This window comes from Balaenoptera musculus, chromosome 5 (genome assembly GCF_009873245.2).
Source record: "Balaenoptera musculus isolate JJ_BM4_2016_0621 chromosome 5, mBalMus1.pri.v3, whole genome shotgun sequence".
In the NCBI taxonomy this organism is placed as follows: Eukaryota; Metazoa; Chordata; class Mammalia; order Artiodactyla; family Balaenopteridae; genus Balaenoptera; species Balaenoptera musculus.
This window is the reverse complement of record NC_045789.1, coordinates 108,740,404-108,756,344: the sequence shown is the minus strand read 5'-3', so window position 1 is coordinate 108,756,344 and position 15,941 is coordinate 108,740,404. Positions and strand designations below refer to the sequence as shown.

Below are 15,941 nucleotides of genomic sequence, written 5' to 3'. Positions count from 1 at the left end.
TTAGGACATGGACAGACAGAGGGAAGCCAACATGAAAACACAGGGAGAAGATGGCCATCTACAAGACAGGGAGAGAGTCCTCAGAAGAGATCAGCCCTACCAACACCTTGATCTTAAGAGTTCTAGCCTCCAGAACTGTGAGGAAATAAGTCTGTAGTACTTTGTTATGGCAGCCCTTGCAAACTAATAGAGGAAGCTACATTGTTCATAATACATACTATGGATAAACTATTTTAAACATGAAACCACATAGCTCATCCAGTGCTTCTTAGGGATGAATTTCCCCAAATGATATTCAGGGCTTTCTTGCCAGAAAAAGGAGTACTTTCTGCTCCATCCTTCCTATTTTAAATAGATGAATAATATAATAATGAGTAGCAGTAAAGGAAGGAATACTAAAAGATCTTTGGGCTGGGGAGAGAGGGAAAGGAAGACAAGAAGGGCATTAAGGAAAACATTTTAAAATTGAATCCCCAAAAATAATTTTAAACCACTCGCTTTCTCACTGGAATCCTTCTTGCTGTGCATGGATTTCAGCCACAATTGTTGGTAACAGTATATCCAAAATATCTGTACTATTATTTTGTTATCAAGAGTGGTGTTGGGCTTCCCTGGTGACACAGTGGTTAAGAATCCGCCTGCCAATGCAGGGAACACGGGTTCCAGCCCTGGTCCAGGAAGATCCCACATGCCGCGGAGCAACTAAGCCTGTGCACTACAACTACTGAGCCTGCACTCTGGAGCCCATGCACCACAACTACTGAGCCTCCGCTCTAGAGCCTGCGTGCCACAGCTACTGAAGCCCAAGCGACTAGAGGCCGTGCTCCACAACAAGAGAAGTCGCCGAGATGAGAAGCCCACATACCGCAGCAAAGAGTAGCCCCCATTCGCCGCAACTAGAGAAAGCCCGCGCAGCAACGAAGACCCAATGCAGCCAAAAATAAATAAATTAAATAAATTTTTTAAGAAAGAGTATATTGGCTAATTCTCATATTTTTGTGAATTTTTCTGTTTGGACAATTCATTTTAAATAGCTCCAGCAGCAGATTTCTCAACACTTCTCTTGGAAAGGCTGTCGTATAGCAAAACAGCCTTTAACAACTTTTTCTGCTTTTGAGCTTAACTCTCTTTAATCTTAAGACCTTTTGGCACTTGCCCAAACTCTGGTGTTACCCCAATATATAGGCAGGTCATTCAAAAGTCAGCTCACTAGATTAGTTTCTGGTGAAATCTAGTAACTTTGTTGGTAGTTCAACATTGCACCAGACATATAACTCCACTGTGATGGACCAGCTGTAGCTACTTATGACCGGGATAATCACCCTTAATTCAATGGTCAAGGGCAAGCCGCAGTTTACCTCTTTGAATGAACTGTCCTTTTGCATTAGAAAAAACTGTTTCCACACTAGCAATTCATCACTCATTTTTCTGGATGTTTCTGGAGAGATACAGCAAAACAATTCATGCATCTGATTAGTGTACAAAATGTGGGGAAGAGGCAGAGTGGAGGCTTTGGAAACATAAGCTTAAACACCTGACATTGTTTTCAACTGAAATCCAAAAGCTTGTACAGTGTGACAAACATATGTGTCTTGTATTAAGTAGAAAATTCTAAATCCTTGCAATTTAAAAATTCTAAAATTCCTTCCAATAAAATTTAAAAGTTTTAAAATCCCATGAATTTATTTTCTGATTAGACTTGAATATATATTAATGAGTCAGGTAGTATAAAGTGCTTTACTAAACATTATTTCCAATCCTCACCATGACATTGGGAGGTAGGTTTCTTCACTCTCATTTTACAGAAGGGACGGACATGATGATTCAGAAAGGTAAAGTAACTTGCTTAGGAATTAAACCTAGGGGCTGAGTCCAAAGTCTTTGGATTTTCCACTTCAGCCTTTATTTTTCAATCCATATTTTTGGCTAAAATCTCACAAAATACATATAATATGATGGCTACTGAAACATTTAAGTTATAAACATCTGATGATTTGATAAGTGCTTCAATTATTTTAAAGCAAATTATTTAGAGGCATGACGGGCAATTTCCTTTTCATCGAAGCCTCCTAAATTCTGTTAATATTCCCAACACAAAAGATGATATTTAAAAAAACTCATTCAACAAATATTTGCTGTATGTGATAAGAACTTTATTAGACACTGGAATGAATACTAAGACAATTCCTTCTCTTAAGGAAATTTGGTATGTTAACAGGACGTATTTTTTGAAATCTTATATCAGTGAGTGTATCTCACATTTTGACAATTAGTTTGTATGTACCTTTTAGGGAGGAACTCAGATTCAGAGAAGTAAGGTAAAGTTTTCAGGAGATGAGACTTCAGCTGAACTTTCAGGACAAGCAAGATCTGGATATATTGATTGATACGTAAATAACTTCAGAGCTAGAACTATGGTACCTAAAATATTTAACTGAATTTGGCTAACACTTAACCAAATGTGTATCTTATAACAACATCTTTAGTCTCCCCAACAATTCTGTGAGACATGGACTATTATTATTTCCATCCCACTGATACAGAAACCGAGGCACAGAGGTTAGGCAACTTGTTTGATGTCTTCCACATCCAGCCAGCACTGGAAGAACCGAGATCCAGACCCAGAGAGCACGGGGCCACCATGTCACACTGCCTTCCTGGGTACACAGGTGACGGTCTGGTTGGGGGAAGCACCTCACGTGGTTGGACTGGGCGTGGCAGCGCAGAGGACCGGGATGAGAGCAGCCTCACCAGGACAGAGGGCGCTGCTCATTGAAGCAGTGGGAAAGTGCCTTGCAGAGACAGGCTCACAGATCACCAAAAGCCACGGGACCCAAAGAGCTTAAGATCTTGCACAAAAAAAGTGCACTTTGCTTTTAAAAGATGTATTTGTATAAAATCAAGAAACCCAGGTGTTGTGGACTACATGATGTTAGTGCCCCCCTGAAAATCCATTACGCTGAAACCCTAACCCCCAGGGGATTGTATGCGGAAGTTGTCTTTGGGAGGTAATTGGGTTTAGAGGAGGTAAGGAGGGTGATGAGATTAGTGTCCTTAGAAGAAGAGAAAGACACTAGAGCTCTCACTCCTCCACGGGTCCCACAGGGGAGGAAACCAGGAAGAGGGCCCTCACCAGAACCCGACCATGCTGGCACCCTGGCCTCGGACTTCCCGACCTCCAGAACTGTGAGAAATTAAACGTTTGTCGTTTAAGCCACCCAGTTTATGGTATTTTGTTAAAACGGCTTAAACCCATGCAGACATCAGGGAAATGTCTCTCCCCTGGTGTCAAATGTAAACATTCCCTTCAACCCATGGACTGGGAAACTGACCAGATGTAATACAAAATATGTTCAAAAGTATCACTTCCTCCCTGCGAAACCCTGTGTGCTTGGGGACCTGGGGTGTGTGCTCTGGGGGCTCAGTCTCCTCGCAGACCCAGAGCCCCTGCCATCGGCCAGAGGCAGGTGTGTGATGACAAGACAGGAATGACGGGCCAACTGGGTTTTGCCCCCTTCATCACGCGTCAGTAATAGGGCATGAGGATACAAAGAGGAAAGAGCATATTTATAGATGAAAGGACTAGAGTTAAGGTGGAGACAGGAAATCTGATGAATGTGGGTCAAAGAATCTTACAGGGCTCAAGCTCAAGCCCTCCATAACTTTGCTCTCAACAGCACAAAACTTGGTTGTCAAAAGATTTCTGGAAGAGGCAATTCTTCCTCTCCTGCATTCCTCCCACGGCAGGTGATTCTTCCATCCCATTAGTTCGGTGGGAAAATTATGGGCTATGGGCAATTGTGTGCCAATCAGCCAGCGGGGCTCCTTGTACTATATTTAGCTCTCTGAGTCTGGAGTTCCCTCAAATGTAAAAAGAGCATAATGAGATTCACCTGGCTTTAAACGAGAGGAAACCAACAAGCAGTGCCTGATACATGGTAGCTTCTCAAAACTAGTGGGGCTTCCCTGGTGGCGCAGTGGTTGGGAATCCGCCTGCCAATGCAGGGGACACGGGTTCGGGCCCTGGTCTGGGAGGATCCCATGTGCCGCGGAGCGGCTGGGCCCGTGAGCCACAATTGCTGAGCCTGCGTGTCTGGAGCCTGTGCTCCGCAACGGGAGAGGCCGCGATAGTGAGAGGCCCGCGCACCGCGATGAAGAGTGGCCCCCACTTGCCGCAGCTGGAGAAAGCCCTCGCACGGAAACGAAGACCCAATACAGCCATAAATAAATTAAATAAATAAATAAATAAATAATTAAAAAAAAAATAGTGGCTTCTTTTTTCTTTATCCAAATAAACACATGATTTAAGGAACTTAGGAAGAAAAAGAGATAACTTCTTGGATATAAGAACTGAAGTAAAACGTGCCCAGAAACTTGATCAGAAGCAAGGGCACACGTTGGACAGATTTTTAGCACAGAGAACTCACCAGCTCACACCAGGACCAAACAATCCTATAGCTTCACTTTGGTCCCTTGGGGAGCCCAGAATCAATCCAGACTACAGGGTGTCCCAAGACTCCGTTCCATTTCCTCAGAGCTTTGCTATCCTTTGAAAACAGGTCATTGTATCTCTCCCGCCTTTTGACATTCCCTTGGGAATAATCCCTGAGAGAGTCACATTTAGAGATAAAACCTTATGCACTTTGGTGCCCCCCCCACAACTTGTGTAAGGCTAAGGTACAGGATTACCTACTATCCTATAAGTGATATTTGCAGCGAGTTAGCTTTATTCTAACAAATTTGAAAGCTCAAACACTTGGGGATTCTTTTGCTTTCAAGGCCATTTTGCACTAGAAGAATTGACTTTTCTCACCTCTGAAATGTAGTAAATTCCAACTACAGGAAAAATCGGTAGCATTTGACAAAGAACCTGTTCCAAGGACCAGCTGCCCTCTCAACAAACTAACTGGCTGATAAGGGAATAAACTCCCCTAAAAAACAAGCAACAACAGTGACAACAACAAAACCTCTGAACAGTGATGGTGACCATAGTAATTATCACAGGAAGGTAGCAAAACAGAGAAAACAGGGGCTTCCCTGGTGGCGCAGTGGTTGAGAATCTGCCTGCCAATGCAGGGGACACGGGTTCGAGCCCTGGTCTGGGAAGATCCCACATGCCGCGGAGCAACTAGGCCCGTGAGCCACAACTACTGAGCCTGCGCATCTGGAGCCTGTGCCCCGCAACAAGAGAGGTCGCGATAGTCAGAGGCCCGCACACAGCGATGAAGAGTGGCCCCCGAATAAATAAATAAATAAATAAATAAATAAATAAATAGGAATTCCTTTAAAAAGAAAAAAAAAAAACCAGAGAAAACAAAATTCAGGTTCCAGCCCTAATACTTCCAAGTTCTTTCATCTCACAAAATGGGGTCACCAACTCTTTCCTTGCCTACCTCGTGGGGTTTTGTGACGATTCAAGAATGTATGTCAAGCATAAAAACAGTAAAATGCGATGCCTCATTACAACCCGCCACATATGAATTGAATACGCATTGTATAGACACACAGTAGTACATAATCCACTACTGTTCTAACATGTCAGCGAGTAATCTAGTTTATGCTTCTGATATTCTTATATATTTTATTAGAAGAAATGAAATGTTAGGTGTCAAGGTTTGTGAGGCATCACATTAGTTCCTTGTATAATGCATTCGAGATAATAAGGGCAGTCTTTGAGGCTCTGGCCAGAAAAATCAGCAAGCCATTGTTTCAAACAGGAGGATGGGACAAGCTTTTCATCCAAGACCTGGGTGGAGGTGGCAGAAAGACTATTGTGATTTATCCTCTATCATTTCCAGATAATCCAAAGAAACTTGGATTATCCAACAACTTGATCTTTGAACCATATTATCTTATCCTTGTCCCCTCATCCCACTGAGTTTCTTTTACTAAATTTGTCTTTGAGGGTCATGCTTTCATTTTTTCTCAGGGTGTCCAAAAACAACTTACAGCGATCTACTGCTGCAATGACTACTAAAGTCTGGTTGAGGACATACCCTGGTGCCCCTTTGTGAAGGAAGAGGATGACATTTCTTTCACAATTGAGTGACAGAGAGAATGCTTTCCTTGAAGAATTAATGATATTTGCCCCTCTGTGAACAATGAGAATGAGAATCATGGAACTCGTAACTGACTTTATCCTTCTCCATGAATGACCTTATATTGTTGTGAATTATTTCTCACCTTAAATCCAAGGGTGGGTAAAATAACACATTCCAGTTTATTTAGTGTGCCATTAATTGAAGGTTATCAGCTTATTTAAAAAACAGTGCTTGAAGAAAATAACCCTCTTGTCGTTTTAATAACTACTTAAAACTAAATATTTTTTACAAATCTTTAAAGAAAACAATTTTATTAATTAAAAAAAACAGTAATACTAATTTTGAAAAGACTGTTGATGTCATGGTGGTTTATTGCGTAAATACAAAGTATAGGCCCCTGCTCTTTTATTTTTTTAAGCAAAGCCAAAGAGATTAGAAACCAAGTAGGCATATTCTCTTTAGAATAGAAACATAAATTAGTTTTAACTAACAATTAGGCACTTAAAATGTAAATGTAAAATGGCATTTTGAAGTACAAACTACAGTTACACTCTTAAATTCCTCCTGAAATGTTTTTATAAACACAAATGCACAAGCATGGAAAACATATTTCTAAACTAAGATAATTTCCCCTTTTTGAAAAAAGAACCTGAATTCAAATCCCATATGATAGACCAATGATTAAGGTACTGGTGGGTAGGGGAAAAGAGCTTCTGAAATTTACATATTTAATTAAAACTTAAGCATTTAATAAAACTATTACAATAATATACAGTATATATGATAATGAAAAATATATGTCAGGAAAATAATGAATTCTAGACTTAAAATTTTACTTTACAACAAGGCACTTAACACACTGAAACAGTACAGTAAATTTCCAAAAGATGCAATTGGCTACCTCTCAAACCTTGTAATAATATTTCTTTTGTGAACATACTCTAACATAACCATACATTTTGCAGCATTAATCATTGCATAGGAGGTAAATTAAATAATGAATTCCAACTTGGCAACTAGATTAACTTATACGTTTATAGTTTCTTCTTTTTCTTTTAAAGGACAGTTTTAAATAATTCCACAATAAAGATAAAGAACTATTCTCATTCATGATTCATTCAGAACACAACATAGTTAGATTAATGAATCATAAAATAAATCACAACTTATAAGGTGTGTATCTGTATAAAAACTTATCTTTGGGTACCTTTTGACATGATTTTCAGTGTTTAGGTATTGAAGTCAAGAGCACTTCTTAATAGAAGAAATATTTTTAGCAAGTAAGTCAAAGGAGTTAAATTATTGCAACACAATGACATTTAAAAAAGGACTCTTTATACAAATAGAAAAGCCTTTAACTTTTTAAAGGGCATATTAACTATAATATGCTTGATTTAACCATGTAAACTCAGTTATTAAGAAATTCCTTCTCATACTTCCTTATACTACAGAAGTGAGTGTGTTAAGACCAGCTTAAACTTTTAATCAGTTTTACAGTGCAAAACAAAAAAAATTTATAAAAGAATTTTAAAAGAAATGTTCAAAATATTCAAGGAACAAGATGCGAACTCTCAACTGAAAAAGAAACTGCATGAGTTCTAGCACGTAAAAAAAAAAAAAACACATAAGAAAGACAGCCAACCTGGTGTTTCAAAGTAAACAAAGTATAGGCAGTTATAAAGGGAGACATTAATGATTGTGATGGTGAGAGGTAAAAACGGTCTGCAAGTTTTCTTTGATCAAACGTATAAAAGATTAGAATTGCAAACCCCTGTGATCTAAGCACATTTTCCCTTCGGGAAAGGTTTAAAATGCCTTTAAAATAATTATCCTTTTGCATGATGCTTTCAGATTATTGACAAAAATAATTTTAAAAATGCCTTTCAAAACTCGAAAATACACTTTAAAAAGTGGCGTTTGTGTTCCAAGTCATATAAGGTATTTCCACAAGGGGGCACTGCTATACAGCAAAGAACCTTTGCAATGTCATCCATCAACCAAGACTAGAAACTCCGGCTCACTCACAAACACCTTCCTTCCACAGCAAACCTTGTTTCCCAAGATGCCAGTAAATTAAATAACAAATTCTAAATTACTTTGAGTGGAACCGAGTAGGTAAGAAGGCTTTATTTTCAGAGCTAGTGGAGGAGATCAAAAAAATAGAATCTGAAAGGAATTTATTTTCATCTGAAAGAATTTAGAAAAAAATGTGGCATCATTTACAGAAATTATATATTATAGAAATATTGCACCGAGGACTTAATCACAGAAAAAGCTTCAAACAGGAGCACTGGCTTACAAAAACAAGGATAACAAATAAGATCTTATAGATTGATTAGCAAGGAAAAGGAGTTCCAAAAATTTATTGTTTCAAAAGGCAAGCTCATAATTATGATTTTTTAATCAAGGTATAATTGACATATAACATTATATTAATTTTAGGTATACAACATAATGATTTACTTGTATATATTGTGAAATGATCACCACAGTAAGTCTAGTAATTGTTTATGTTTTATATCCCAAAGTGGCATGTTGGATTGAAACTGAAGTTTGCTTTCCTAAGTGTAAATGGGTTTTGTTATTTCTCTTATTTTCCCATCTTGAAACTTTGATATTCCCCACCCCCCTTATTTTCATAGCACATGCTTCCACAGCATTTATTAGAGAGCGATGACATATACATGTAAAGAACACAGAAGCAGTAGTGTCCACAAATGGGGTCATAGATGTTTTTAAAGTTCTTTAAAAGGTGATGGTATTATGTGAAAACAAAACAAAACAAAACATGATTATTTGACTAAAATGCAAGGTTTATACTGTTTTCAAGGATCTCCAACAATCAAGGATCTCCATGATTTTTAAAGCTTAAACACCTTTCCTTACTTAATTTGAAGAAGAGTGGGTTTTCTAAGATGCAGCTGAATAAGGCTCTAAGGTATATTAGGTTGTTTTATTTGAATTCGAGGCTCAAGGAATATACCAATGTTAGGAGAGCAAAACCCAGGCTTCCGTATCAGATACTTTTCCTCACAATTAGACAGCAGAAATTTAAAATCAGTGTTTTCAAGTAGAACACATTGTCTTATCGCAGATGTCAATATTTAACAAATGAAAATAAGTGAAAATTATGTAGAATTATAGCTAAACCCAGCAGGTAAGCTACACATATGTTTCTTACTGACTTACTTAATAATAAATACCAGAAAAACTTCTTGCATTTCAAAGCCTGCCAAGGATGTTTAGCGTTTCAATTCTTGTTGTAAATAACCAGATTAGTCCGTCTTTCTGCCTTTGAATTCAACCTTTAGTGTTTCTTTTTTACACAGAGGAAGAGCCATACTGAAAACACATACAGAATTTTAGCACCAAAGGATGATGACCCTTCTGAACAGATCTGTATTGTGCTCCTCTCCAACAATTTAAAGGTCAATTTTGTGTACCAAATCAAGGCCGACTTGTTTACAATGACAAATTTAGGGATGTTTTTCATTCTAAGTGGGGAGAAATTTTCACCTTCACTATACATGTAACTGCCTCCTACCAGCCCCCCTGGCCTCTCCACTCTCTGACTGTGTTGATGACTTTGTGACCTTAAAGTTTTTTCCTAGGGTTACTAGAAGTCTAAAGAAATTAAGCCAAGAATTATCCAAAAGATTCAACAGCATTAAATAATGCACTACATCTGGTCAGATATTTAAAAATCCATCTTTTTTTTTTTTGCATCACCTGAAAGAACTTTAGAAACTATTATCCCCCTTTATTGAGTAGCTGTAACCGACTAACACACCAATTCCAACCATAGATTATAGTGCAGCACCGTGGTATAATTTTAGGGTCAAAGTAAAATTACTCAATTGTGGTATGTGTCCTTAGGACCAGTACATAAGAAACGGAGTCTCTTGCTAAAAGGCAAGGATGCATTAAACTTTTGGATTCCATCTTGGTTTTTCCAGAAAGCACAATGTCACTAGGAAGAAATGGTTTTCAGTGAAATGTGACCAACTGTATTTCTGCGTTCCAATTTGCAGCTCTAAAGCAGATCTCACACAGGGCGTGACCTGGGAGAGAAACACAGGCTTGTTCCCCACAGGGCATGAGCATCAGTTCATACAGCTATGTGTGTTCAGCCTGTGCTACACTGTTGACTGCTCTGGGGGTACAGGTGCAAAGTTACCAGGTGGACAGCAGAAGGACTCCTCGTTAGCATAAGCAGCCCCATGTCTCCTGTATATCTGTCATAGAGCTCTTAAAATGAAATATTTACACACATGTAAAATCTGTGGGGTGTGTCAAATACTTTTATATTTACTTAGTTCATCTCTTTTTTTTAAGTTATAAAATTATCAGTTAAAAAAAAAAAAAAAGTGAAAGTGATATAGTACATTGGGTGGTAGCAGCAGCACATATTCCCAGACCTGACCCTGACCTTCCCCTTGACAGAGCAAAAACAAAGTTCACCCGAAGTTCACTCACAACCCATGGATCTCCCCCTCGCTGAGAAGCCTAATGCTAAAAATCACTGTCAACGTTAGGTGATTCTATTTACACAGTAGCCGTATATATCCAGATTTTTATTTAAAACATTAACAAATTCTTTTGACCTCGGAGGGAAAAAAATTCCTGAAAAAATTCTCAAGTAGAGAGCTTTAGAGGAGAAAGAATGAGGGAAGAAGTAGTATGTTCTTTGGCACCTCTTTAACAAGCTCATTAGTAAAATCCCAGTTTGAGGGCTTGTCACCAATGAATGAAGAGCTGCAGGAGAATGTAACTTTCTCAGGATGAATAAAAAACCAGTCAAAGGGTAAATACTTCGTTCATCCTTCTAATCACTTGCACAAAATTTGGTCTGCTTCATTTAGCAATCAGTTCTCCTAAAATAAAAACAAAAACAAAACTATACCTTTGGTTACAGCGATAACTCTTTTGGTCTAAGAGCTGATGCCTTTGTTTTGCTCCTCAGGTAGATTTTTCATTATCTTCACCGATCTTCTGAACCCGTGAATACTTCTTGCAAGACGATTTAAAGCAGCCAGGAGGCCAGGACAGTGGCCAGGAGAAGCAGCAAGGAATTGAGCCTTGTACGTTTTTCTCAAAAAAATAAAAGATGGGGAACCACCATGCTCGAGACAAGAAATTAGTTTGTGAAGAGACCTTCAAGTTCTGTAAAAGGTAGAAAAAAAGTAAAATGAGACATATTTTTCACAACTTGCATCCTAATTTGTTACTTAATTAAACTGTCATTTGCTGTAACTGAACAGGGAAAGCAGCAGAATCCGGATCTCAAGGCAATGCTTGTCTTCGCTCCTTTCCCCTAACTCTGACAGGACTCTGGCCACACTTCCAACCCCCTCCACTCTTTCCCTCTCTGTGGCTCAGGCAAATCTGTTTTGTTTTGTTTTGTTTTGTTTTTACTTTTTGCCCGTGCCCTGTGGCATGTGCGATCTTAGTTCCCCAACCAGAGATCGAGCTTGCGCCCCCTGCATTGGAAGCGCTGAGTCTTAACCACTGGACCACCAGAGAAGTTCTCAGGCAAATTTTCTGCCTGCAATTCCAGTAAGAACGGAGACTCAAGAATGGGAGGGAGAGCTCTCCAGGAGGAAAATTTTTCAGGACGTGTCAGTGCTCAGATCTGTGGGTCAAGGAAGATGGAAGAGTGAAAGGAGAGCTCATAAGGTTGAGCATATTTAAGGGGAAAGATGAAGATTTTGGTTCATTGGTGTCAGTAGACATCTAGATGGAAGTGGAAGAAGGAAGATGGAAATAGGAGACGACAAAATAGGAAACAGAGCCACAGAGACAAGTAAAGTAATCCATAGGAGGGGCATTTATTAGTGGACACCACTAACTGAGAACTGGATTTAGATCCTTGGGAAACTACATATTTCAGTTGCTCACAAATTCTCCCAACATTATATGCATCAGACAATATGGCAGGACTATCCCAAGATAAGTAAGTCATGGCACGCAGACTAACTCTGTTAACACCAAGGACATACACTAAGGCTAGGAAGACAAAGAGAAGGGATCATTCCATCTTGGGACTGGAGGCAGAGAGCAGTAGTTAGGAAAGGCTTCTCACAAGAGATGGCATCTGAGCCAGCTCTTTCAGAATGAATGGGAGAAGAAAAAAAAAGTCATCTAGGAACAGGAGGCTGCAGAAACAAATAAGGAAGGATAAGAAGGGAAGCCAGAGAGCACGGTATCACCAAAAGATGTACAAAGTCCACTTCTTCATCAGTTACTCATTTTGCCTGACTTTTAAAACAGTTGCTGTCTTTTCCTCAAAAGGGCAGGGCATGTTTCACCTAGCTGCACAACAATGCTTCCACAGAGAAGGTTCCTAAACTTTTATTCAATTTTAATTCTCCTATAAATTAGCTGAAATTAGTAAAACACCGTGCTTTATAATTATACAGCATTTTTACCCTTAAACGTCATTTATATTTGTGACATTCTTTATTTTAAGAGGCAGTCATTACTATAAGTTTAAGTGAACTGACCTAAACCACACGTTTAGGCGGCAACAGCAGTTATTCCCATTAAGCTACTGGAAACTCCGCTGTGTGAAAAGAAAGAGGTCCACTGCATTTAGAGAAAAGAAATTATCCAAGGATAATTTCACTGCTCTCACCTTTTCATTGGCCATGGAATGGTACCACCAAAAGAGCCGTGTTGTGATATAATAAGCAACGATCACATCGACGGTATAGTGTTCGTGTGCTACAAGGATGCAGACGATCCCAGCGGCGCTCAGCAACCAGCAGATTAAATGATACCACCAGAAGTGACGAGGCGAGTCTGGACAGCAGAGAAATTAGTAGTTAATAGGATTCCCAGAGGTGGACTGAATGATGACAGTCTATCCTAATGACCTGAGAAAAGTCTAAGGCCAGGAAGTCACTGAAGGAGAAAATGGATAACCCAAAATAAGTCCCTGTGAACTGGCTGGGATTTGCTCCGGTTGCCGAGGGGAGACGGGGTGCTGTTGGTAGCAGGTCTAATAGTAATTCCCTGGGGCGGCTGGTAACACTAGATACTCTAGGTCTTACCCATAGTGTTTAATAATCAGGAAGAGAACAGAAATATGTCACATTAGGTTGGAACTGGCTCATACTGGCTCCTTGTAGGGACCCCACTGGAAAGAGAAACAGCAGAGTGAAAAGAAAGGATAGTTGTCGGGAACTCCCTGATGGTCCAGTGGTTAGGACCCAGCACTTGCTCTGCCATGGCTGGGTTTAATCCCTGGTCAGGGAACTCAGATCCCATGAGCCGCGCTGTGTGGCCAAAAAAAAGAAAAAGAAAGGGTCGTTGTCTATGAAAAAGGGGCGGTGGGGTGGAGGAGGGAATGAGAAAGCAAGAGTGATTTTAGGTCTTATATATAAACTTACTTTGATTTCTGCAGGGGGAGAAAAATGGTATTTGTGGCTAGCAATATTTTGATTCTCAGCAACTTTATACTGTTATTGCCAATAGCAACTATAAGACACTCCCTATGTAAAGCTTGGGATTCTTGCCTATTCACTTATGGGTTTGAGCCTTACCTAGAGAGGGCGCTAAGTTCATGACACTGATCAGCTATAAGAGAGAACTAAAGCGCTCGGCAGGTTAAACATGATCGCACGCCCCCCAGCCTTCCCACACAGGTGGTAATGACACAGGTGTAACTGGAACCAGTGCTCATCTCTAATAACTTTTCTTTTCTTTGAATAACTGTTTCCTTTTTTCTATTTTAAAGCTTTATTAGCTCACAAAGATAATAATCGAATAAACTAAAATTTATTTCATATTTAACTGTGTTTATATTTATAGTGATATTTACTTTCAAGTGTGGAAGAATGGTCGAATAGCAAAAAGATCCATTTCCAGAACTTTACATGACACATCAAATCAAACATGGTTCAAATAAAAATTAAATAGCTGTTGCTCTTTTAGTCCTACGTGGAACAGTAAGATGATAAACCTGTATTTGCATTTGAAAGTCTGATTTCCTACTTCTGAATGTGCAGCTCATTATTTCCAACTCTAGCTTGGTTCATCCTGCCACGAGGTTCTGGCAGATAACTCATGAAATCCGAGAATTTTATAGCTAGGAGAGGCCTTACTTCTGTAGCCTGGGGGGCCAGATCAACAGTCCCCATAACTGTTCTGTTAGGATCTGAATGTTAAAAATCTGGAGATTTCACTAAATATGCATTCTCCAGCACCATAGACCTCACCCCTCCCTGAAGCCTCACATCAGCCCTGCTTCCCTTCCTAACAGGTCATCTGGTATCTACCTTAAAAGTCCAAAATGTCTGAGCAAAGCAGAACTATTTTGTATTTGTTTATCCACAAGAAGCAAAGCTCAAGTCGGTAGGGAGTAAAGAGGTGGCCCATTTTACTACTCGTGGAATTGAAAATGAGGTTTCGGGAATGGCTAGATACCCAAGCACTGCTCTCCTAGCACATAAAAATGTATTCTCTATGAGCTACCACACTGGGATCGCTGCTCATTAACTGAGAACACTGGCTGGCCCAAAGAAAAGATTTAATATAAACTATTTTGAAATAGAAATGGCAAAATGGTAATCCTCTCTGTTCTCTCATTCTACCCACAGGGATAACCTTGAGCTGAGAGATGATGATACAATTATTAATGAACTCCACTGTCTGCGTGGGATCCTAGCTCTAGTTGTCAATGAATAATAGAGACAATAGACTTTGTGTAGTAGCAAGGTAAAAAAAAAAAAAAAAAGTAGTTTTCTCGACTAGCAAGACATTTGGTTCTAAGAGCTACATTGATTTCTCCAGGCTAATTTTATAAGGAACCTAAGTCCCAAAGATAATATTTGCACACCTGTGTAAGACCCTCTCTTGCTAATCCACAAAATGATTCTGGTCCCACGTTTTCAACCACTCTCGTGACTAAATTCAAATCTGCTTGTAACAACGGAGTAAACAGGGAGAGTCCAAAATGATCAAAAGGCAGGAAAGCAAAAAATATACAAATGATGCATCTAATTCTAGAAGCAGAATGTTCAAAGAAACCACTGGAACCAATGCTTACTCAGAACAACAACACATGGTATAATTTAGAAGGTCTGTTTTTCCTAATTGCATAGGAAACGGGCGTAAACATGGAGTGCCCAGTTTATGTACAGAACTGATTCTAAAGTTGCGTTTGTATCAAGCATTACAGATTTGCCCTTTTGTTTCTCACCAAAACTTGGAAAAAGTGAGAGTAGCATCGACATATATACACTACCAAATGTAAAATAGATAGCTAGTGGGAAGCAGCTGCATAGCACAGGGAGATCAGCTCCGTGCTTTGTGACCACCTAGCGGGATGGGATAGGGAGGGTGGGAGGGAGACACAAGAGGGAGGAGATATGGGGATATATGTATACATATGGCTGATTCACTTTGTTGTACAACAGAGACTAACACAGTATTGTGAAGCAATTATACTCCAATAAAGATCTATTTAAAAAAAAAATAAAAAGGAAAAAGCAGAATGTAATTCTTTCCTTGCTGTATGTAAACTTATACAATTTAAAAAACCTCAAGCTCAAATCATACGTGGGAAAGAAAATGTCTCTACATCCTGCATCAGCCTTTATTAAAGCATAGAATAAACAAAAAGTTGCCCTGCTATTTCTCTGAGGTGATGAAAGTAACAACAGTGAGCAATACATCCAGGCTATTTCTTAGCAATTCTATAAGATCAGACAGCTTGGGTTTCCAAAAATTCTAACAGAGCAAGAAATTGGTAGTGTAACCTCTGGAGTCAGCCTGCTGAGTTTGAAACTGCATCCTCCAATTACTAACTGTGGACTGTGGCTTAATTCATTCACTTTCTTTATGCTTAAGTTTCCTCTGAACAATGGGGAAAAATAGTGTTTCCCTCATGAGGTAGCT

The 15,941-nt window shown here is 39.3% G+C and overlaps 1 protein-coding gene across 1 annotated transcript in view; it reads right to left on the bottom strand.

The window, feature by feature from the left end:
• Window positions 1-6,396: 6,396 nt before the first annotated feature.
• The window catches only part of SGMS2 (sphingomyelin synthase 2), an 83,927-nt gene continuing 74,382 nt past the window's right edge, over window positions 6,397-15,941 (bottom strand). The window contains 2 exon segments of the mRNA XM_036853762.1: window positions 6,397-11,204; window positions 12,676-12,842. Coding sequence (XP_036709657.1) covers window positions 11,001-11,204; window positions 12,676-12,842 — 371 coding nt within the window. The 3' untranslated portion in view covers window positions 6,397-11,000.